At 46.3% G+C, this 23,223-nt stretch overlaps 1 protein-coding gene across 1 annotated transcript; it reads right to left on the reverse strand.

The window, feature by feature from the left end:
• Positions 1 to 344: 344 nt before the first annotated feature.
• VCP (valosin containing protein) lies at positions 345 to 22,335 on the reverse strand. Its single transcript, XM_084503106.1, has 17 exons — positions 22,152 to 22,335; positions 17,390 to 17,501; positions 16,830 to 17,002; positions 14,498 to 14,640; positions 12,733 to 12,863; positions 10,959 to 11,090; positions 10,476 to 10,578; positions 8,582 to 8,715; positions 8,199 to 8,334; positions 6,560 to 6,672; positions 5,741 to 5,905; positions 5,513 to 5,635; positions 4,320 to 4,532; positions 2,786 to 3,094; positions 1,721 to 1,876; positions 1,212 to 1,366; positions 345 to 802 (listed from the first exon to the last, which is right to left on the reverse strand). Exons 1-17 carry the CDS (start codon positions 22,166 to 22,168, stop codon positions 697 to 699), a joined length of 2,421 nt encoding a protein of 806 aa, XP_084359232.1. The 5' UTR covers positions 22,169 to 22,335; the 3' UTR covers positions 345 to 696.
• Positions 22,336 to 23,223: the final 888 nt, after the last annotated feature.

The raw sequence follows: 23,223 nt of genomic DNA on the forward strand, positions 1-23,223 counted from the left end.
AGCACTGTGCTGCACTGGAGTGAAAGCAGCAGGAAACTCAACAGCTCGCGGCCAGCATCAGTGAAGCAACACCAGATACCTGCCACTGGCAGCAGGGCTCTCTTACTCAGTGCTTTGTGCCAAGTTATGGCACAGGAGAGAGATTGTCTGACCAGTTTTTTCTGTTAACATGAGCTAAGAGATGTATGAACAGAGAGCAACCTCACACTCTCCAGGGAAATGCACAAAACAGACAAGAGGGGCAGGTGAGGAGTGCTCAGACAGCAAGTGAGAAATGGGGTTTGCAGAGGCAGCGCTGCTGATGCTCCAGCAGTACCACAAAAAGGAATTGCCGGGGGCCTGGCTAGAGTTTTGTGGGATTTTTATTTTTTTTTTATTATTTTTTGTGTTTGTTTTTTGTTTTTTAATACAGGCTAACGTTGTACCCTTTGCTAAAGCTGCTGATTCTGCCACATAAACTAGAACAGAAATTTCTCAGAAATTAAGTTGGTTCCCCTCCTTGTTAATTCACTGTCTGCCTCCCAACTGAACATCGGTCTGTATTTGTGTGTTTGCAGAAAACATTCCCTGTACAAAGTCTGACGTGCAGCTACACTGTTCTGACTGAGGAATGAAGAAGCCGAGAGTCCACTGAACATTGGATTTTCCCTGTACAACGTGGCCTGATTTGGAGTTTGGTCCAATGAGGACAGCGAGTTAACCGTAGAGATCATCATCATTGTCTTCACTGTACACGTTGCCCCCGCTGCCACCTCCTGTGCCTTGGCTTGGACCAGCACCTCCCTGGTTTCCTGATGGGAACCTGCAGGCAGCAGTGAAAAAGGGGAGAGAAGAGAAGCTCTTCAGAAGCTTCCTCACAGCTCAGCACAATCCCCTCCCTCCACACCAGCCCCCGGGTGCCAAGTAGGAAAGGGGAGAAATGTGGTGAAGCCTTAGGGCAGGTCATGCAAAGGCTTACACTGCTGCCAGATGTTGCTTGCACTAAAGGAAAAAGGGCTGATGGGTTTCAGGAGCACTAGCAGAGCAGCTACAGCTGACCTGCAGCACAGCCTGTACCACTGTGTGCTCAGCTGGGTGCTGTACACACTGGGGGGAACCAGAAAATGCAGTGGAAGAGGGGATTGTTACCCAGAGGACAGCAAAGCTGCCCTCAGTGCTCTGCTCTGAGGCTAGCTGAGCCACGTTGCCTTCCCCGCCTCCCTCAGGGTTACCTGAAGCTGCCAAAGCCACGGCTCTGCTGTAGAGTCTGTGCAAACATCTCGTATTTCCTGATGTCATTGTCACTGACAGAGCGGCGAGCAAAGCGCATGGCCTCCTCAAAGTGATCCCTGCGTATTTCAGGAACCGGGTCGTCCTCCTCCACCTCCTGCAGTGGGACAGAGGGCCCAGGTGAGCTGTGGGCAGCCCGACACCCGCCCACAGCCCTCCCCCCCCCGGGTCAGGATGCAACAATACTCGCCGAGGCAGGGGCTAGGGAGGGATGCTGCAGCAGACTGAGTCACAGCTGCAGCAGGGGCCTTCTGAGCAATGCCAGTGATGAGGCACAACAGGAGGCCCTCACCCTCCCACAAGAAGAGAACAAAGTGCTCCAGCTCAGCGCTCTGTGCCAAGCCTACTCGTCCTCATCTGAGGATTACGGAGAGGAACGCATCATCCCTCACCCACGGGCAGAGGTGGGCTGCCTCTCTCATGAGCAGGGAAAGCTGAGTGCCCCGCTCACCATGGCAGAAGGGTTGGTCTGCCTCTCACGCTCTCGCCTGATCTCACTCTCGATGGACTCGCGGATGGCCAGTTTGCAGGCACGCTGGCAAATTTCTGTCAGGTCAGCCCCCGAAAAGCCGTTGGTCATCTTAGCTAGGAAATCCAGGTCAACATCCTAGGGGAAAACGAGAGAGGCCTCTCCTTTACACCTTGCACTCTCAGGTGACAAAGAAGTGCCTTCAGATCCCACAGTACCAACGCACTGCCTTAACTTTGGTCAATTTTAGGAAGATGAGCTGTTAAGGCTCTTGCTTCTGGTAAAAGTTAACCACACACAAAGGCAGGCCACACTCTCCTCGCTCACAGAAAGAGCCTGCTACACAGCTACATATGCCTCTGCACTGTTCACCTTCAGGAAGAGGCAGGCAGTCTTCCAGACTTGATTTCCTCAGGTCTCAACTTTAGGAGTCAAATGAGATGAGTGGAAATGGGGAGGACAAACAGTCTCCTTCCTGTCAACTGATAGAGAAGCACTGCAACGTTCTTTAAAGCTTTCCTTCCCAGCAGTTCTTAAAAAACATAAGAATGGCCTAAAAAAGTCTGCACACTCACCTGACACCTGTCTTCCTCTGATTAACCCCATAAGTTTCATTATTGCCTGCTTCCCAGGCAAGACATAGAACTCTTGCCTATGAAAGAGCTCAGCAACAATTAACTGCAATGGTTCCTCTTCAATTTCCATCTCCCACCCCCGTTTTTTACATTTATTTTTCTTTCACAGTACAAGAATCTCCTCCATCTTGCCATAACAGGCGTTCCTGTTCCTGCACTGTAGGCAGAACTCTACTATGTGACAAAGACCTGCCGTGCTGACACGCTGATATCTAGCTGCGTTGGTACCTTGTTTTAGAACTCGAGCCTCCCCCTATCTCTGCCATCTATTTCCACTCTTCAGAGATGGAAGGTTTCACAGCTCTGCAGTGCGTGGAGCAGTCCCCAGCCCTCCTCTCCGTCCCCAGCTCATGAGAAGCAAGTGCAGAGCACTGCAAAACCAACTCAGGTGCAGTCATGGCACAGATCCTACCTTAGCAACTGGTGATTTCCTCAGGTTGGCCTTAAGAATAGCCACCCGGGACTTCTCATCAGGCAGAGGGATGTAGATGAGTTGATCCAGGCGGCCAGGGCGCAAGATGGCTGGGTCAATGATGTCTGGCCTGTTGGTGGCACCGATGATGAAGACGTTCTTCTTGGTGGACATGCCATCCATCTCTGTCAGGATCTGGTTGATGACACGGTCTGCAGCACCGCCGCCATCTCCGATATTCCCACCTCGAGCCTTCGCAATGGAGTCCAGCTCATCAAAGAAGAGCACGCAAGGGGCTGCTTGGCGGGCCTGCAAAAGGCAAACAGAAACAATTAGTCCCTGTTAAATAACACCAGGCGAGGAGCACACTGATTTCACACTGAGCATACCCTAAAATTACAGCAGCTCAGAGGAGTACCAGAGCACTACTGCCTCAAGGAGAGCTTGGAGGAGCTGCTCTAGAAAACCCCAATTAAATACTGAGTAACAAGGTGAATTTCTTCAAAACTGAGAGCACCATAGAGCAAGCAGAAGTGTGGTAACTCTAATGCCAAGAGGGAAAGCTGGAACCAATCTGCCAGGAGCAAACTCTCCCAGCAAGATCTGGGGATGTCAGCTGGTTATTTAGGCACTGGGGTATCCACAGTCACAACGTATCAAATAGAAGGAGCAAATCCAGCCCATCTTCAGCTACCTAATGGGTAACTACAGGCAAAAGAAGTCAGATCCTTCAAGGTGTGCAGTGAAAATGGGTGCAAACTGCTGCAAAGAAAATTCCAGTTAGAAATAAAGAAAAAAATCTTTACAATCAGGGAATTCTAACATTAGCACACAGGCCCAGAGGTCAGGGATTCTCCATCCTTGGTTTGGGCTAGTATGCTAATGCACTAATCAACTAATACACACAAGAACCTCACACACACACAAGCCAGAATTCCAAGTTATCTTCCTGCTCTGGACTAACAGTTGGAGCAGATGGCCTCTGAGGTTCCCTTCCAACCCACATCTTCCCCTCTCATTCTCCTTTCTGCTTTGCTCTTCCAGCAGCTCCCCTGACCACAACAGTGAGGATCCCCGAGTTAATCCCTACGTGGGACAGGAGGCAACGCAATCTACAGGGAACTGGGCAGCAGGAGTGGAACTCCTTTCTGCATTATGCATATTGCAGGACAAGACCCTGAAAGGTGTTTTGAAACTCTGTACAAGTTAATAGCTAATGAGATGTCAGTTTTCAAGGCATGTTGAGGATATTTATGTCACTCTCATGCCAGCCTCATGGCTAAGGCACTAGCACATTGATCGTTCTGTAACAGAAGATGCAAATTGTAGTGGGAGAAAGAACATTTAATTAGCTATGTTCCCAAACACGATTAATTCTGTAACATTGGGAAAGCAGCCCCTGCTCACAGTCCAAGTGGAGAAAACAAAAAAATACACAAGTAAGAACTGGGCCAGTAAGACAGGCTGAGCAGAGACGATGTTCTGGGGGTATCTCAGCAGAAATGTAGCACAGGGGAGCAGAAGAAACACTTACCTTGTCAAAGATCTCGCGCACGTTGGCTTCAGACTCTCCAAACCACATGGTAAGCAATTCTGGGCCCTTGATGGAAATGAAGTTTGCCTGGCATTCATTGGCAATGGCTTTGGCCAGAAGCGTCTTACCACAACCAGGTGGCCCATAGAACAGAACCCCTTTTGATGGAGTCATGCCAAATTTGAGGAACTTGTCTGGGTGCTCCACAGGATACTGCAGGAGTAAACAACAAAAAATTCTCGTGATGAATAGGCCTGCACCTTGCTCCTACCAGAAACAGTATCTGAGATTTCTAGTGAGTTAAACACAATTTTCTGCCTGCTCAGGGCCACTACAGATTTTAGATGAGAACTGGTTCAAAAAGCAGCACAGCCCAATTGTAAAGCTGCCCTAAAATGCCTATTTATCCCTAAGAACTATTCACCAGTTTGGATAGTTTTCCAGTACACTTAACCCCAGCTTCATTCTGCCCTGCAGAAGCAAAAGGGAACAGCTCATTATCCAACCTCGTCAGCTCTGCCCTCCAGAGACACGCAAAGTGGCTGATGTGAGCTTCTATCCTCAGCAGCAAGGTCAGAGCTAGGTGATGGTTTAACACCAGAAAATTAGACTGAAAATTAGATTTCTATTTATTTATTATTAACTCACAGACAGGTTGCCTCTACAGTGACAACTGAGAGCGGGGATGTATCAGAAAGAAACCATCCTGATTCAGACACCAGAAGTTTCCACAGACATTCATGACTTTTTGTCTCCTTTCACAGAAGGCTTCACAATTATTTTTCACCTGTCTCAATGGTAACACCAATAAAAAGCCCTCTGGAAGCTCATTGCATGAGAATCTTTGTTTACCTTCTGGCAGATAAAGCCACCAAGTAACAGGATTCTCAGCAATGCTCACACTGCTGGCTTTCACTTATGAGAGGCTGAAATGCTGCATTTAGCACAAGACCCATGAAAGATGTCATCGTACACTCAACTAAGGAAAGTCTGAAGCTGCTTCCCAGCACCTTCCTCTCCCTGCGTTCACTAAGATAGAACACCGTGGTATTTTCAGTCCATTACAAGCAGTTACCACAAAAACTGCATTTATTCTGTTTACAGTCCAAACAGGAGTATGAAGAGGCTCTGGATTTTACCAGAAAAATTATTACTTAAGCTGACTAGGCAAAAAATCAGCTGCAAACTCTTACCTGTACAAGCTCCTGGAGCTCTCTCTTTACATCTTCTAGACCACCAATATCTTCCCAGGTAACTTGTGGCACCTCTACCACAGTCTCCCGAAGAGCAGAAGGGTTGCTCTGGCTCAGAGCCCACTATTGTTAGAAGAAATGGCATTAAATAATGCTATCATGTCATGTTCACATGCTTCAGATAAACAGTTACACATTGCACCTCAAAGAGGGGCACTCTTGCATTACCCTGAAGTCATCCATGGTCACAGCCAGTGAGTTCATCACTTCAGCATCAATGGTTTCATCTTCTAGGTCTATGAGATCCATCTTCTTTCTAATAGCCTGAAGAGCAGCTTCTGAGCAAAGAGCAGCCAAGTCAGCACCAACATGTCCATGGGTCTCGTTTGCCACCTGAAAGCAAAGCACTGACTATGACTCACAGGGACACAAGCAAGCACTCTGCATGCTCTGGTGACTCACTCGGAGGTGCAATGGAACTCTGGAGGACAGAAACATCAGTGTTCCACGTTCCACTGTGGGTTCAGGAGGCAAGTGCCACCTCATAATTAACAGGCAGAGACACTGCTGTTCCACCTCCCACTTGAGATCAAAGCTGCAACTGGAATTCAGATGGCACAACACAGAAAGATAACCCCAAGACTGGAGTTCTTCATTCAAGACAGAAATAACAGGAACCGACTGAGTTTACATGCGGTATCCCATATCACCACAACACTCACTCACCTCCCTGAGAGCTGTTTTAGGGTTACGAGTAGAAATACACAGCAAACAAACCCAGGAGGACAGTAGCAAGGCACATGCAGACTGTACTGACAAACAATTGTTTCTCTTAGCCATGCCACTTTTAACTAGCGAGTGAGGATTTTTAGTCACTGGTAAACTAGTTGGAAGGAAGCCCAGAGATCACGCGTTCACCCAGTTTCACATTGTCCTAAACGAGCAACTACATTTATATGATCAAAGCCATAACAACTCTACCACAAAACACAGCATCAGTTAACGTTAGGCTGCAGAGACAAGCTTTCCCAACAGCATTCTGCTCACCTGTTCCAGATCCACATCGTCAGCCAGTTTCATATTTTTTGTGTGGATTTGCAGGATCTCCAGGCGCCCAGTTGCATCTGGGATACCAATATCTACCTCTCTGTCAAAACGACCTGGGGAGTACAAAACGTATGTTGAGCTGCTGATTCTGCAAACCAAAGAAGCTGCAGTTGCTGTATGCTTCTGACTGAACGACATAATGACAAGCTACAGAGACGTAGTTTCAGAAAATGCCTGAGTTTTGAGTTTCTCTACAGCATCTATCAGCATAGTTTCATAGTCAGCTCAGAGAGAATAAAGGCCTTAGCCATTTTGGAAAAGCGGAACTACTGTATTAACTAGACTTCAAGACTACAAAAAGCAGGGTACTGCTGGTTTAGCAACATTTTCCAAGCTTCATTTGTAAAAAAGAATACTTCCCTTAACCAATGAGGGTTACAATACACCATGAGGCATTTGTGTTTATTTCCACTTTTGTGTCCTCAGCATAACAGTATACAAATTCGGAGAGACATACTTAGTTTTTTAGAACTTCCTACAGTAATCATCCCAGCAAAACCCAGGTTGTGAAAAAAAACAACTGCCTCATTATCTGGGGAGGCAGGTAACCTATATATTACTGCGGTATTAACATACACCTATCACTTGCCTCATAAATACAGCTATCATTTGCCTCTAGTCATGCTTCTACACACTGAAGATGTCATTTTCTCCTGCAAGCTTGGTAGGTTTGCTGTTACACACTTTACTAACTGCTCATACACCAGACATTAATTCACGCTGTAGAGCTTTGAAAACATGGAGCTTGGAAGCTACCAGACTCCTCAATAATAAAAGGAAAGTCAGACAATTCTTCTACAACCTGAGGCACACATAGGCCCTCAAGCAGTCTTTTACTCCTTCAGTGTGTCCTGAGCTAGCCTCACCTAATAGAGACTACCACATGATTTTGAAGTATTTTTATTACAAGTTCTAACCTAAATAAAACAGGAAATTATATCGAAGGCCAGAAGCCTAGAAATAAATTACAAAGCAGCAGCTAGACACAAGTCAATAGTCTATGGAACACACAGAAGACTTTTAATATTAATTTCTGCTCCATCTCTCCAAGGCCCCTGAAGCATAGTCTGTAACAAAGCATCTGATTGTATTGGGTTTACGTGGCATGGGCTTGGTAGCAGGGGGCTGCAGGGGTGGCCTCTGTGAGCAGAGCCCAGCAGCTGCCCCACGGCATAGAGGAGCCAGCTCCAGATCCTCTGAGAGGGACCTGAGCCAATAAGTGATGTTGTTTGTGCCTCTGGAAGAGCAGATTTAAGGGGAAAAAAAATGCTCAGGGGAGGACACAGAAGAGGGTGGATATGGGAGGGTGTTTTTAGTTTGCTTTTCCATATTTTAGTTTTCCACAGTGCTAATCTGCTAGTGATAGGCACTAATTACTGATCTCCCTACGCTGAGTCTGTTTTGCCCATAAAGATAATTGGTGAGTGATGCCCCTGCCCTTAATCTCAGCCCTTGAGCCTTTTCTCTCGCGTTTCCTTTGAGGCGAGGGGGAGTGACAGAGCAGTTGTGGAGGAGCTCAACTGCATATCAGGGTAAAACCATTACAATGCTACAGAAAACAGCTGACAATCCTGGTTACCAAATCGCCTGAGTGCTGGGTCAATGCTGTTAGGTCTGTTGGTAGCTGCCATAACAATCACATGTGCTCTCTGTTTCAATCCATCCATAAGAGTCAACAGCTGAGACACTATGCGACGTTCCACCTCTCCATGTGTCTACAGAGAGACAAAACAATTATTAGACTAAAAAACAATCATTAGACTAGAAGCTCTACAGCACAGGAGCTGGACGTGAGAGCCACAAGCTGATAACAAACATTGTGAACTGTATACTATTCTTCTCACACCTGACTGAGTTCAAGCATTAACTGCTGCTTTACCCTAAACTCAGACAGACATTCATGCCAGCTGCTACCAAAAACGGTGTACAGACACCTCTATACCTCCTATAGGCTATCTTTACCTTCTCTCTCTTAGGAGCAATGGCATCCAGTTCGTCAATGAAGATGATGGCAGGAGCGTTCTTTTCTGCTTCTTCAAATGCTTTCCTCAGGTTGCTCTCAGACTCACCAGCCAGCTTGCTCATGATCTCAGGACCTGAAAAATAGCAGCTCTGTGGCACCCCGAAGAGACACAGCTAGCCCCGAGGCATGTAGATGATTTTTTTTAAATACAACATTCACATGGGAGTATCTATATTTCAAGCCAAAGCAAACACTATCAACCAAGTTCACTAAATTTGCAGCTGAACAGGCAAGAACAGAATGCAAAATTATTTTCTATCATTATTCTGGTGTGTTCAGCTTACTCTAACAGAATGCAGCGCTAGTCAGTGAGCTACCTTTAGCTGCCTCTTTTCTTACCCTATTTCACACTTGGTGAACTTCTCTGTAATGTGCCACCACACACTGTTAATGCCAGTCCTAGCTTGCAAGAGAAGCAATCAAATTATATGGTGATGAATTATCAGGATAGGGAAGGAAAAAGCTGTAAGATACTTAAGCTGTCTTTAGCTTGCATTACATGGGTACACATTTACCTCTATAAGATCCTATAAATGAATTCCAAAACTAAAATAAAACAAGAAAAAAAAAAACCAGCCTGCCAAAAAAAAAAAAATCACAACCTCCCCTCAAAGAGTAAAAAAAAAAAAAAAAAAGAGTAAAAACATTTAAAATCTTTTTCCATCTTGATGATGGGAGTGGTCACGAAGAGAAAGCAAACTTCTTCTGAAAGATCTGAGGAAAATAAACCTGACCCTCAGGCTGCAGAGCTGCTACAGCTGCCTGAAGTGAACCAGCTGCAGAGCCATGGGTGTGGGCAGGTACCACACTGTTTCACTTCAAGTAACTCACCAATTCATACCAGTTCTGCCTACAGTGCTGCTTGCAGCTGCAGGCTTGGGCCAACCACACAAAGACCACATCACTAATTCTGACAATGCACGTTACTTTTATTATACACCAGAAGCACAAGTCTCTAAAGAAAAGGCTGCCTTATAGGCATACAGTGACACCTTTCACAGACTTAAGAAGTAGATGACAAGGGTAACATATGGTTTGCAACAGCCCATTTACTTATGACATCTTGAGATAAAAAGCGAGGCAGTTCCCTACTGCTGGTCTCTGCTATGCTGTGCTGTACTGTACAATCCACTGCTTTCACCTTAATGGATCTGATTGAAATTGGGGAAGAAAAGCAGCGCTCCTCAGGTACAAACATTTGGTTATTCCAGCACTGATTGCAAAATGGGACAGAAAAGCAGCAAGGAAAATTCAGAATCTGTTGTTCAGTGGCCATAAACCAGTATCCACCTCAACTGCTACAGGTGAGATTGAACAATATGAGGTCCTGTCACTTCTAGCTAAGTTCCAAAGTACTCATTATAGCTTTCAGGAACGTTCCTCCCAATTTAATATTATGTGGAACAAAAGAGGTCTTGTGCTTCACTTGAAGGAAAAAGAACTGCAGTGCAGACCAACTTCTTTTCTGAATAAAACATGCTGTCAGCAACAGAAATGAGTGTTCTACGCCCATATACAAAGAATAATCTCACCACTTCACTCCTAGCTCTGCCCTTTCCAACATAAATGAACACTCACCTAAACAGACTCCAAATTCCCACATCACAAAACTGTCTTTCAACCACTGATGCAGAACAATCAAGTTTAAAGACAGTGCCACTACCACAGATGCTTCCACATTAAGTGTCCTCAGTGAGGCACTTGAAAGAGGTAAGAAAAGATGTCAAGGACACAGAGGTGGCTATAAGGTGGCCTTATCTAAACCATTCACTACCACTAGCTGGAAGAACGACCACACAGCAGGTTTGGGTCCAAAGCAGACTCAAAGCTTACCATTGATCAGGAAGAAGAAGGCCCCAGTTTCGTTGGCCACCGCTCGGGCAATCAGTGTTTTACCAGTGCCAGGAGGACCATACAGCAGGATGCCACGTGGAGGCTGGGGACAGAGGCAAGGGATTTAGGTGGTAAGCTAGTACCTGAACGCCTGAGTAGCTTCACAGTGTATTCCAAGCACTGGATAAAGCCAGTCCAAAACTGTGATGCAGGCTCATGCAACAACTGCCATCCAGCCATCAACACCCTGACTACTTCGCATGACACACAAACAAAAACCTTGCCAGTAACTGACAGCAATGATTCAAAGCATCACTCTGCTTTACAAGTGCCAGCATTTTAATCTGTGTCTAAAATGTAAGGAAATAGCCTCCTAATACCAGCATTTTTTTAAAAAAAAGTTACTTATTCCCCTCCAATAAGACATAAACCTCCTGTATCAAAGACAACAGCAAAGTCAACCTGGAGCATGCAGGTGCTTACCTTCACCCCTATGGCCTTGAAGAGCGCAGGGTGTCGGAGGGGAAGTTCCACCATCTCTTTGATCTGAGCCAGCTGCTTCCGGCAGCCACCAATGTCATCATAGCCCACTTCATTCAGGGACTCTTCTTCATCCTGCCGGGAAGGAAAATTATTCAATATTTGAGTGAAGACATGGGTACAACAATCCCTTCCAGTTTACAGAACCAGGAATCTGGGCTATTGCTCATTGTTCCTTCTTTGCTGTTTTGAGATGCTCACTTAAAAGACTTCCTGGTTTCTTCTACAATTGTTTTGTAGCTCTGACTTCCCAGATATACAACAGGAATTACCTGCATGTACCTAGACCTCAATGAAACCTGGCCTCTTGAATGACAGCCTCTGCTGCTACAGACTCAAGCACAAAAAAAGCTATGTGATCTTCTCATGTGTCTAACTGATTAAAACAGACAACGGAGCCCAGTATAAAATATTCCTTAAACTGCAAACAACATTTCTCAGTGCTCAAAATGCCCTAGCTACCATACAGTTCTCAGATGCAGTGTTTTCTTTTGGGACTGACTCAAACTAACTGACAACGATGAAATTCAGATGTGCAGTAAGACCAGCTGTAGCTAGTTCTTCCAGTACAGCCCTACAGCAATCATTCTGCTCATGGGTGTTGAAATCTCTACTGGCCTTAGTTATCTGTAACTTAATGCCACAATAAAATCATAAAATAACATAGTCTGGAATCTCAGAGGGGATCAAGCCAGAGCCCCACAGAGCCAGGATTACTGTGTGAAGCAGGCTGCTCAGAGCCTGACCCTGACAAGCACTGAAGGTCTCCAGAGCTGGAGATTCTTTCTCTTTAGGCTTTGTAGAAACCTTTTTCCTAACATCGATTAGAATTTCCCTTGACCCAGCTTCTGCAACTGTCTCTAGTTCCGTCCCCAGGCACAAGCCTCAGAAGAACCTGGTCATCTACATCTTTTCATCAGGCAGTTGCCAGAAAGCCTTCCCCTTTACCTTCCCTTCTCTAGCCCAAGGCCATTCTCCCAGCCTCTCTTATTTTGACCTCATTCTGCTGGCTTTGGCTGAACTTGCTCCTAAATGCCTCTACTGTGTCCTGAAGAGCCCAAATAGGACTCATCCAGTGCCTCACAACTGTCAAACAGGCATTAATTTTTCACAAAGCAGCTAACTTTGTGAGGTATACAGCCACCATAGCTCATATGCCTGAGATTTCCTACTCTACAAAAGTAAGGTGGCCAACTCCTGACAGACAAGTAACTCAAGTTGCCTTAAACCTGGGATACTCAGGTTAGACAACTTAAGGGATTGAATTAAAATAAATAAACTGTTTAGAGATTTCAAGTTTCTCATTCAAAAAGCATTAATCGTTTTCTCTTCACATGGCATGAAATTTAGCTACACATTAAGTCCTCCCTGCTATGGGTCAACAGAACTTCAGAATTAAAAGATGCACCTAAGTCCAGCATGAGATACCTGGAAGCAGATGCAAAAAACTAGCTGCTATCAAGTTGTACCATTTTCTCAGCAAACCTAAACATTAGTCTTATCTCAGTGTCTGCGGAAGGATGCTGGAAGCACATTTCTCCCACTACCTTCAGCAGCAGCTCATCTCCTGAAACCAGAGTTCCTAACCCTCACATTCAATACACAAAATGGCAAACCAGGAACTGCAACTCTGCTGCTCTCCAGGACTGTCACAGAAACAGATTTCAGTGGACAGAGTGGATTCAGGACAAGAACTGCGTGGCAGGGTTCAGCTCACCTCTCGTTTGATGGGCTCTCCTTCACAATGGATCACTGTGTCCGGAGCCACTATGCAGTAGGGACTTGGATCTGTCTCCACCACTTTGAATTCCACCGCACGCATTCCTCCACGCACCAAGAAGATGTCACCTGGAAAATCCCACATTTCAGTGGCCTGCTGCAGCTGATGTCTGCAAAATGTCAGCCCTTGTACTACCAGCAGCCATAGAGGATAAGGAAGTAGGTTACGCATGCATATGCCATTGGCATTTTTAACACTGCTCTACATTTTAGAGCACGTACTCTTCAGCTGCACGTACTGTGTGACTGCCAGAGCACTGTTTAGATCTGCAGCAGTTAAACTTTTCACATTTCATCCAGAAACAAACAGCAAACAAGAGAAAAGAATTCTCTGCCTAAATACCAAACAAAGGCAATTAATCACATTTATTTCCCATTCAGTTCCAATTCAACTGTTCTGGAACAATTTTTTTATTAAAAAACTTCCTAAGAATAATGCAGATGTAGTTTAGGAAAAAAAAATGTTCAAACTGGTTTACAGTTTGTGTTTGATCAGCTACCTAGTCACAAACTGAGGTCAAGCATCACTGATCTTTTGAAACTGGCTAAGAATAGGGTCCAGGAGTAAGATGCTCAAGTTTTTACTGTCTCCTTTAAAAACTAGCTATTGCTTTACAAAAGAGGTGCCTGCCCAGAGACAGTAAATGGTGCAACCACCGCAAGTGAAAAGTCATGAGACAGAAGGAACCAAATCCAGACTGAAATGTCAAACCACCCTGAGATGCAAAAAGCTTTCAAGAAGTTTGCAGAGCAACATGAGACTCGATCCCAAACACAAGATTTCTTCAACCAACTCACAAACTGTCCCATTTTGACTCGTAGTGCCTTGCACTAAAGTACAGCAACATCTGTTTCACTAGAGAAATTCTCTCCAGACACCACCTGCTTATTGGTTTTGCTACTACTGCTCCGAATAAGTGACTTTCGGAGTGGCTGTTCCAATCTGCACAAAGACACGCGAAGTGCAGCTTTGAATGTCCTACTTCTGTCTACTGCCTCAAAGAGGAAAAACTCTAGCCAGAAGCACTAGAAGCAAGAAAGCAGTGAGAAGCTCTAACATAATAAAAAATTATTTGGAAGTGGTTATATAAGTTACTATTAGTTACAGTAACTGCTTGTCTGTGGAAGGAGAGTAATACATAATATTGCCTATGACTCCTGGCTAAACTGGGCTACAGAAGCTGGAAAACTTCATTCAGCTTGTGTTTATACTGCATTAGGACCTACTTGTTCCAGCAGAAGTGCTACTAGCTCAGCTCTGAAAGTGCATTTCATTTTCTAAGCACTCTCACAGTTACTAATTGAATTGCTCTGAAGAGGTGAATTTAGTCATGGTGCCAGCTGCTCTACCCAACCAATTAATGAACACACAGGCAAACACACAATCCTTTTGAGTGGTAGCAAGATAGGAGAGAATCTTATTAAAATAAATTCTACCTAAGACTTTAACACGGCCCCATCCAATGTAGCAAGAAAAAAAAAGCAGAATACTCATGCTGCTGTGCCAGCCAGTAATAGATATTACCCTTTCTTCTGAAGATTAGGGGAAATTGAATCAGAACAAGCAAAATCTCACTCTGCAGGTGCCAGTCTGATGCTTTGCAGAGATCTGTGCTAGTCCCCAGAAATTCTCTTTACCCAGTCTCTCTCTTTACCTAGACCACAGTCAGCAGCATAAGGACTACAGTAACACGTGCTATTACCTTTCCTGATGGGTCTGTATGCTTCCAGGAAGTATGGCTTGAGATAGACCTCAAACAGATTCCCCGTGATCCCTTCTACTGTGTCATCAATTGGCAGCACGTGGATACGTTTGCCATATTTCACATCTGGGCAGGGCTGGATGCTGCAACAGAAGAAAACTCCGGTTAGTCAAGTCATCCTCGAATTATATGTGAGTTTGGAAAAGGCAGTAATGTCACTTCCCAGGCCAGCACAACCACCAGAAAGGACTCTCCAAATCTGTGCTGAGGCTTCCCAATTGCCCAAGAACATTTCAGTGCTGACAAAGCAAATATCATGCCCAGCAGAGAGCTAGTCTTCACAACATGTGTTGTTCTTCAATCCTCTCAGCCCTATCCAGGCTGCGGGGGAGTTTTCAGACTTTCTTCCTACCTCTGCTCTTCTGCCAGGATGTCCCTTGCCATCCCCAGCAAATTCAGAAATTACTAGTGCAGCCAGAAGACCTGAGAGAGTCAGAAGCTAATTTTTGTTTCCACAAGGAGCTACTGCTGAACCAACAATAAGAGAAAGGGAGCTGGGGGTAACTTTTTTCCTTCATCTCTCTAACCTACTACAAGAAATAGAGCCCCTGCTGCCAATAACCCTGATTCAGAGCAAAGGCTCTCAAAGTACCAATCAGTGGTAATTGGCTTGCAGCCAGGCATCTGTCAATCCCACTTTGTGGAGGATGACATTTAGGTTAGAGTCCTCAGACCCTTTCCAGCTTTTTAAACAAACACCACAGCCGTGATTTTACAGGGTAGGCAAACAGCCTACCGTAGCGATAGCTCAGTATCGAGCTGCAGCTGAGAGGCAGAAAGCTCAAATGTGCTTCGCCTGCTAGGAAAAGCCTACACTGAACTGCAACTGAGCATACTACTTTTCGTAGGCCACTCTGTTTAAGACACTTAACAGATTCATTTACCACATGTTTTACAGAGAAGATACAGCAAAAAGGGAAAAGGAAGAGACCAGCTCTCCCAGAAGGAAAACAGTTTACAGACCACAAGCAGGAAGTGATTAATGCATGAATCTGTATTTTGGCAGAGACCAGGCCACAGAAGGTAAGACAATAAGTAATTAAAGATCAGCAAGAAAAAGTTATGAGGGCAAGAGGTGTCAAAGTTCTCTGACCCTTGCAATGAAGCTAATGTAATGTAATGCATCTGGAGGGCTGAGAACTGCTATAGACACAGTCCCAGAAGAAGAGGAGAGGGCAGAGGCTCAACTGTCACACTAGCAGAGACTCCAACAGCAGCCTCATATCATTTTAAGGTAAGAATTCACCTTTATTCACAGGGACTGGGTCAAAGCACTGTTCTGTTCCAACCCTGGCGGTATTTAAAACTTGCATTTTCTACAGTACAGCCTCATCCCCCTCCTCTACAAAGCTTGTATAAAACTTATTTTACATTTACAGCTTTATCCAGGTATCAACCCAGGAAGAAAAGTGCCAGAAACCAGGTTCCAATTTTCCTAAAATATATAGGATATTCCATATTAGGAAGATGCTCAGGGGAAGAAGCTGTCAGCCTTCCCGTATTTAAGCCTGCAAATTAGCAATTTTGTATGTCAGAAGTGTTCAGGCAGTTTTGCCCTACTCCTATCATAGAATGGATACTTTTCTGTAACTCATGATGTGCACTTCCTTGTTTTCTCACCACTTTCTTCAAGTGTTGTACAACAAAATTACCACAACACTTTTAAAGCACTCCTAATTCAAAAATTTTATAACAAGAACTGAAATACAGATAACGTGAACATAACTTCCTTTGGGGATTTTTAATCTTGGTATTTGATTCATGTTTCTGTCATTCATTCCTATCAAGTTTCAACTTCTGTATGCCACAGGGCAGCTTCATGCTTGAGCTAGATACTGTTAGATCAATTACGATATTGCTTAATGCCTTCCACTGTTAATGGCATAGAGATGAGAAATTCAGACATGAAAAATTTGTGAGTTCCTCTGACAATGTAAAGTCGGGAAGAAAACTGACAGCAGTGGAATATTTGAACTATTCAATTTAATGGCAGGACCTGGGCTCATGAAAGTGCTGAAGAGACTTCAAGAATCATTACCATTGTTTTTTAGTATTAACCCCAATATGCACACAGCCAGAAATACACCCAAAAATTAACTGAGATCCCTGACATAAGCCATGCACTTGAAAATGTATCTGAGGTCTCCTCTGAAAGACTTAAGGATACTTCCTGCATATCCTGCCTCTGCTACTGACTGAATGAATTCAGGGCCAGTGCAGAAGTTATTTAGATAATCCAGGGACACACGACAGGCAGCAAAGCAGTCCCCACCTGATCACATCACCCAGGCGCACTCTCAGGTTATTGCGAACAACCCTGTTCATGCGAATCTTCTCATCTGAGCAGGTATCATCTGACAGAACAATGCAGACTGCTTCCCTCCTCTTCTTTCCTTTTAGCAGAACAGTATCTCCTCTGAACAGTTGCAACTCATCCATTTTTGCCTATAAACAACAACAACATTAGAGAAAGCTTTTGACAAAACAAGAATTCGAGTGTTTGAAGGGGAGTTACTTTGGAGAATTACGTGTCGGAAGACAAGAACTAAATCCACAAAGACAGGATCCCACTATAGTGGTCATGAGCTAATCCTGAAGCCAGACTAAGGGCTTAAACTCAAGAGAATCTTAAAAGATCATCATCAAAATATATTTTAGCATGGAAGAGCACTCAAGAACAAGACAACCCACCTCCCTCGCTTGTAACAGCTGCAGCTTCTTATACAAATAGTTAGATTCATGTTGCAAAGTTAAATTTCAAGTTTTTTCAACGTACAGCAACAGCTTGCGTATTACCCAAATGAAATGCTTTGATTTTCCCCGATGACGCACCTGGGACAGTGACACAACACTGTTGTCTTCATTGATGGCTTCGTCAACAATTAACCGATTGGGCCTGTTCTTCTGCTTCAGAATTGCAGTCGATAAGTCATCCGCTTTAGAACTGGGGAAGAAAACACAAGTTATGAGTCTCAGCGATACCACTCCTCCCTCTCCAGTCACCCCCATGCTTTGGTCTCCGTTTCCTATAGGCTTTTGTTGTCACGTCTTTTAAAAACCATCCTTGTTTGTAAGACAAAGGAGAATATTCTTCGCAGGTACCCACTTCAGGTGTGCAAACCAGAACGCTTTCTGTGAGTAAGTATTAACTACCTTACCAGCCTCAAATGGAAATAGCTGCGAAGCTATCGGTGAAAAGAAGTGGTCAGTGAGATGTTGCTGACTGTAAGATGTTTCGCCTAAAAGAATTAGTCAGACTCATCTGCAATCACATGTAACCACTGCAACCGAAACAAAAGTTTAAGTCTATCTGATGACAAATCCCAGATAAATAGGGGAATTAAATCACAATGTTGCAGCTCCCCTGACAGGAAGAGCTGTAAGAGTTTAGCCTGTCAAGGGCTATTAGTTAAACCCAGCAAGCCAGTAGAAATATCCAAGTGTTCACTAAAAATGTGATTTTTTTTTTTTTTTAAGGATATAAGCACCTTTCTGCAATATCTTCATAGGAGTCACAGCAGCTCTAGCCCACTACACCACAAGAAGTGTGACAGATAATTTGTTTGTCGTGACAAAAATGAAGCAAAACAAACAGCAAGGAAAGGGGGATAAAGGCAGATTAAATCATTTCCTTCAAAATCTAATACAGCAAATTATTCATTTCAAAAAAAAAAAAAAAAAAAAAAAAAACCACAACTTGAACCAAGATGATCTTGGAAGTTGTACATTAGCCAATCAAAACATTAAGAGACTGTTGGAACTTCCCTTCATAGGCATCTGACTACTTTCTCAAGATAGTCCACAAGTGCCAACATCTAAGGACGTAACAGAAAATGATGCAGACTTTGGCTTGATCCTAATGAGACAAAACAAACAAACAAAGAATACCTGTCTTTGTCCTAAGCGAGCAGCAAGCACCAGCAGAGAGCAGGAAGCTCTGAGTACAGCTGTGCTGTCTGCACTCTCTGGCTCTGTTTAGCTCTTTTAGGGACAAAACCACCAGAAGAAATCCAACCCTGAGTGGAAGTGGCAGAGCAAGCAGCTGCACAGCATGAAGGCAGCATGCTGCAGCAGAGCTTTGCTTAGTGTGTTCACTGAATCTCTTAGGGGTACATCAGAGAGGTGTGACATACCTCCAGCACTGTTACCTGAGGTACCCCTCACACCCTAGAGACAGAAGACTGACTGTGCAGTATTGGCTCCTCTCTCTGAGGCTTCCAAAGAAGAGGGGAACAACACAAGCCTACGAGAGCAGCCAGCTTGTTTCCAAAAGGTTTTCAAGCTTTGCATAAACTATACTAGCATAGGAAACACGTTGCAAATGAGGATGACCTTATTTTAAGCAAACAAAACAAGGAGTTGTAAAACATGTCTTTCCAGGACTGCCAGCACTGGCCAAGTTGCATTTTCCCTTTCTTCATTAAGAGTGCAATAGGTAAGAAATTAACATTGTCAATGAGCATGTCAAGTGTTATGCATCCACTCTCGAAACCCAAAGGAGAGACAAGGAAGTCTGCTGGACACATCCAGGAAGAAGCTCACGACTTTCATCTTCAATCTAAAACATGGTGCTAGGAGAGTCCTAAAAGGGTTGGGATTTCCATGAAAACCTAACAGAGCACTAAGAAAACTGAAATAAATAAACTGTCAGGTCCGACAGCATCTTGTAGTTAAAACAGCAGGCAGAAATAACAAAGTGCTTGTAAGGACATCAGCTCCTGGACACTGGAAATTAATTCAGCAGGTGCATTTAAGAAGTTCAATTAGGGGACACCAGCAAGCAACAATACTTCTATTTAGTTCAGAGTCTGAATGTAATTCACACCCCTCCACACATGAGATGTGGATCCAAAGAGCTTCTGATAAGAAACCATTGCCAGGAGTTTGGCTGCATGAACTGGCACTGAAACTGAGTAGCTCTCCCTCAGGACACAGAGACTGTAATGCAGCCTAAAAAATGGACTGTGACTCCAGAGAAAAATAAATGGAAGAGGAATTGGGCAACAAGAGAAAGCTTTTTTGACCAAAGCTTTCAATAATGCAAAAGCTGTAGAAGAATTGGAGGGGAAAACAAAGTTCAGCAATCTTCCAGTACACAGCAAGAGGTACATTTAGTTCTGCTGAATGTGAAAACAAAGTTTTGGTACTGAAGAACTGAATCTGCAGTTCCCTAAGTAAGAAGTGAGGGCTGGATCAATGCTATCAGTACATTACTGCACTTAAAGCAATCGAAAAACTTGGGGGCATTAAGAAAGGAATAAAGGTATCCTGGAAACAGCACACAGATACCTAAATGCTTGGGCTCAGCTTCAGTTCTCTGACCTAAGAGTTGTGCCGACAAAGAACCAAAAGTGTTAGGAAATTACATGACAGCTACACAGGCAAGCGATGTTGTTTCTCCTGCAGACAAGTGTAAGGACTTTGACAGTCTTCCTGGAGCAGCTGAGAACATTACCATCACCATTTGCCCTCGTTGCACCTCTCCTGGGGATTCCTCATGCATTAAGTGAAATGACAGAGCAAAATATGTCTGCACCCCTCAGCCACACTCAGACAACATCTACAGAGCAGGGAAGGAGAGCCTGAACTGAAAATACTAAGCTGGAAAGCCTAAAGCATGGGTCGTGATCCTCTTCTGCCAACTTTCCTATGCATGCTGGTAAACTTCAGTGAGGGGCCAAGGCAGACTGCTAACCTAAGCAATTTTTAAAGCTCCCCAATGAGTTTTCTGTCAGAAACTGCAGCTTCTTTAGATCATCTCCCCAACTCATCCCTTGTGTCAGCTCCCTCACACACTTTCCTTCTCCCTCACTTCTTTCACCGACTCAACAAAGAGACAAACTGAACACAAAACATAGCTTTAGAGCTGCTTGGGGATTAAAAGGAAATTCAAAGCTTGCCCCTAGACAGAGGGCAGGAGTGAGGACATAATCCCCTGCACAGCTAATGGGCAAACTTGTACATAAAGCACAAGACATCAGTAAAATTGAAGCAAACATGTACTAGCCCCTGAAGCCCCCCCAAAATGGGTTCCCAAGCCTCATTCTTAGCCCCCTTTTCTTTCAGTGAAGCAGCCCAACAGACCCATTTTACACTGGGAAGGGGAGGGGGGACATTTTAACAACTTTTAACATTTCTATGTTTTTCTCTGTCAGAGCACCCCTTGTTCAGTACACATTAATGCCCAAAGGCTACATGTTACAGCAAACTGTATCAGGAGAGAGCAGAAGACAATTACTGGCAAGCAATTCTTCTGAAAACAAGCACTAATCTCCAAAAATCCCCATGAACCAGGGAACTAAGATGTTCCTGCAAGTCTGTGGTAAATACATCGTGGAAAAGTCCCTGACTCAAAACGATTCCAGCTTCAGCAATGAAAGTGAAAACAATCTTGCCTTCTGGAGGCTGGTGGGCCTTTTAAATGAATGCCCTCACGAACCTTCTTTTGTGACAAACCTGTCAGTAGTTTCTTACAACCCTGACCCTGAACACCCATGTTATGGGCTGAACTGCTTTCCCTAAGTCAGTATTATAAATCCAAAATGCATTTTATCCACTAAAACAAATGACTGATGTTTCTGATGACTGCAGCCACACACAGGGCAACCAAGCAGTGAGTTCATCCCCACGCCTGAGAGGCCAAGTCCTCAGACAGGTAGGTAGGCACATGAAAACGAGAAGCTCTTCAGAAACCACGCTCTGGTGGCTCCTGCAGTGCTGAAGCTCGGCTCAGCAAGATGGTTGCCAACGGCACTGAGCCCAGAATCGCAGCTAAGAGGCAGCTCTTGTTGCAGAATAACTTCTGCGGGTTCCTAGGTGGCGGTGATAACTTTGTGACAGCGCACGTTTCTTTTGAGGGCAGCGTTCACCTCGGCCAGCTGCAAAACGGGGTTTGGGGCCTACTGCTTCTTAGCTCTGCCGTGCTCACCGGATTCTGGGCACGCCTTGGTAGGACCCAGCAGGCGCTCCTGGATTTGGGAAATGCCTTTGGGTGCTATTTTTAACACCCCCCTCGCCGCCCAGCGCATGTGGGACGAGCACCGCCGCTCAGCTCCGTGCTGAGGGGCCTGAAAGCCGATCCGGGGCCTGGAAACCGGGGCCATACCGAGGGGCCAGGAGCCACCACGGCTCAGTGGGGGGGCCCAGCCACAACACACCCACCCCCACAGCGCCGGGCCGGGCCCGAAACCGGCACGGGACGAGGCGGGGAGGCCTCGGGCCAGGCCCTGAGCCTGGGGGGGAGGCCTCGGGGCTGTGGGGAGGCCTCGTGAGGGAGGCCCCGGCCCGGCCTCACCCCCCCCCCCTCAGTGACTCGATGCTGAGGGGTTGGGGGGGGGGGGTGCACGGGGGGGCCCCCCGCGGGCACGCGCCCGGCTCGGGAGCGCGCTCGAGGCCGCGGCCCCTCCCCAGCCGCCCAGCCCCGCCTCCGCGGGGCCTGCATGACACAGCGGGATCGGGCAGCCGCGGCCCCTCCGGCCGGGCACGGCGCCATCGCCGGGGCCCTGAGGAGAAAGAAGAGGAGGAGGAGAAATGGAGGAGGGTGGGGGGGGGGGGGAGGGCTAGGCCGCAGGGCTAGGCCGCGGCCCGCACTTACTCGGATCCCGAGGCCATGGCGCTGAGGGGAAGGGACTCGGGGCTCCTCGGAGCGGGGCGGCGGAGGAAGGAGGCTGCCGGGGTGCGCGGCGGGCAGGCAGCGGGGGGTGGTGGTGGTGGTGGCGGTGGCGGCGGGCGGGCGGCGGCGGCTCTCGGGGTGCTCGGCGCTGCCTCGGCCTCAGAGCCGACTCATCGGAAGGGGGAGCTCCGCCCCGCGCCGCCTCGCCTGCCTAGCAACAGCGCGCGCCGGCCAATCAGAAATTCCGGCCGGCGGGGGCTCAGCCAATGGGAAAAGAGTGTGGGGAGGGGGGGAAAGGGCGCTCGGGTTCTGCGCCCCGTCCCTCTCCTTTTTCCCCCTCCCAATCGGCGCGAGCCAAGCGCCGCGGCGGGCAGCCAATCGCGGGGCTCGCACGGTCGTGGCTGATCTACCTGGCAACGCCAGCCCGGCGGCCAATGGTAAAAATAGGAAAAGGGAGGGGGAGGGGCCGCCCCGCCAGCGGCCAATAGGAGGAGCGGGAGGCGGGTGATTGACAGCTCGGGCAGAGGCATTCGTGCGCTGAGCGCGCCAGGGCTCAGCCCGGCCCCAGCCTTTCGCGCGGGCCCGGGGCGGGTTTTGGGGGGGTTTCTCCTGTTTTAAGGTTTTTGTTTTTTTGTGGGGGGGGGCTCTGTGGATGGTGAGCTCCCTCCGGTTACCTCAGAGAACACCGAGCACTGCTGACGCTTGCTCCCAGCCAGCCACTCCCTTGTTTTCCTGCAGGTGCTTATGAATAAATTAATTATTAATTTCCCGTGCTCCTGTGCCTAATTCATTTTTTTTAGGGCTGAAGTAAGGTGGGAGTGAACAAGAGCAAGCTGAGCACAGCGGAGTGGGGCCCCACTGAATTTAACCTCTTCAGGAGCACAGTTTCACCCCGCAGCCTACTTTGGGTCGAGGCCAAGTTCTTGCCTCATCAGCACCGACCTAGTTATTGAGGCCATACATTCAGGGCCTCGTCGTGTCGGGCACCAAAAAGTTGTTTTCAACCCTTTCTTTAGGCTTGTGAGAGACAAGGCTCACCCAAGGCTGGGACAGC

The sequence above is a fragment of the Aythya ferina genome (genome assembly GCF_964211825.1).
Source record: "Aythya ferina genome assembly, chromosome: Z".
NCBI lineage: Eukaryota > Metazoa > Chordata > Aves > Anseriformes > Anatidae > Aythya > Aythya ferina.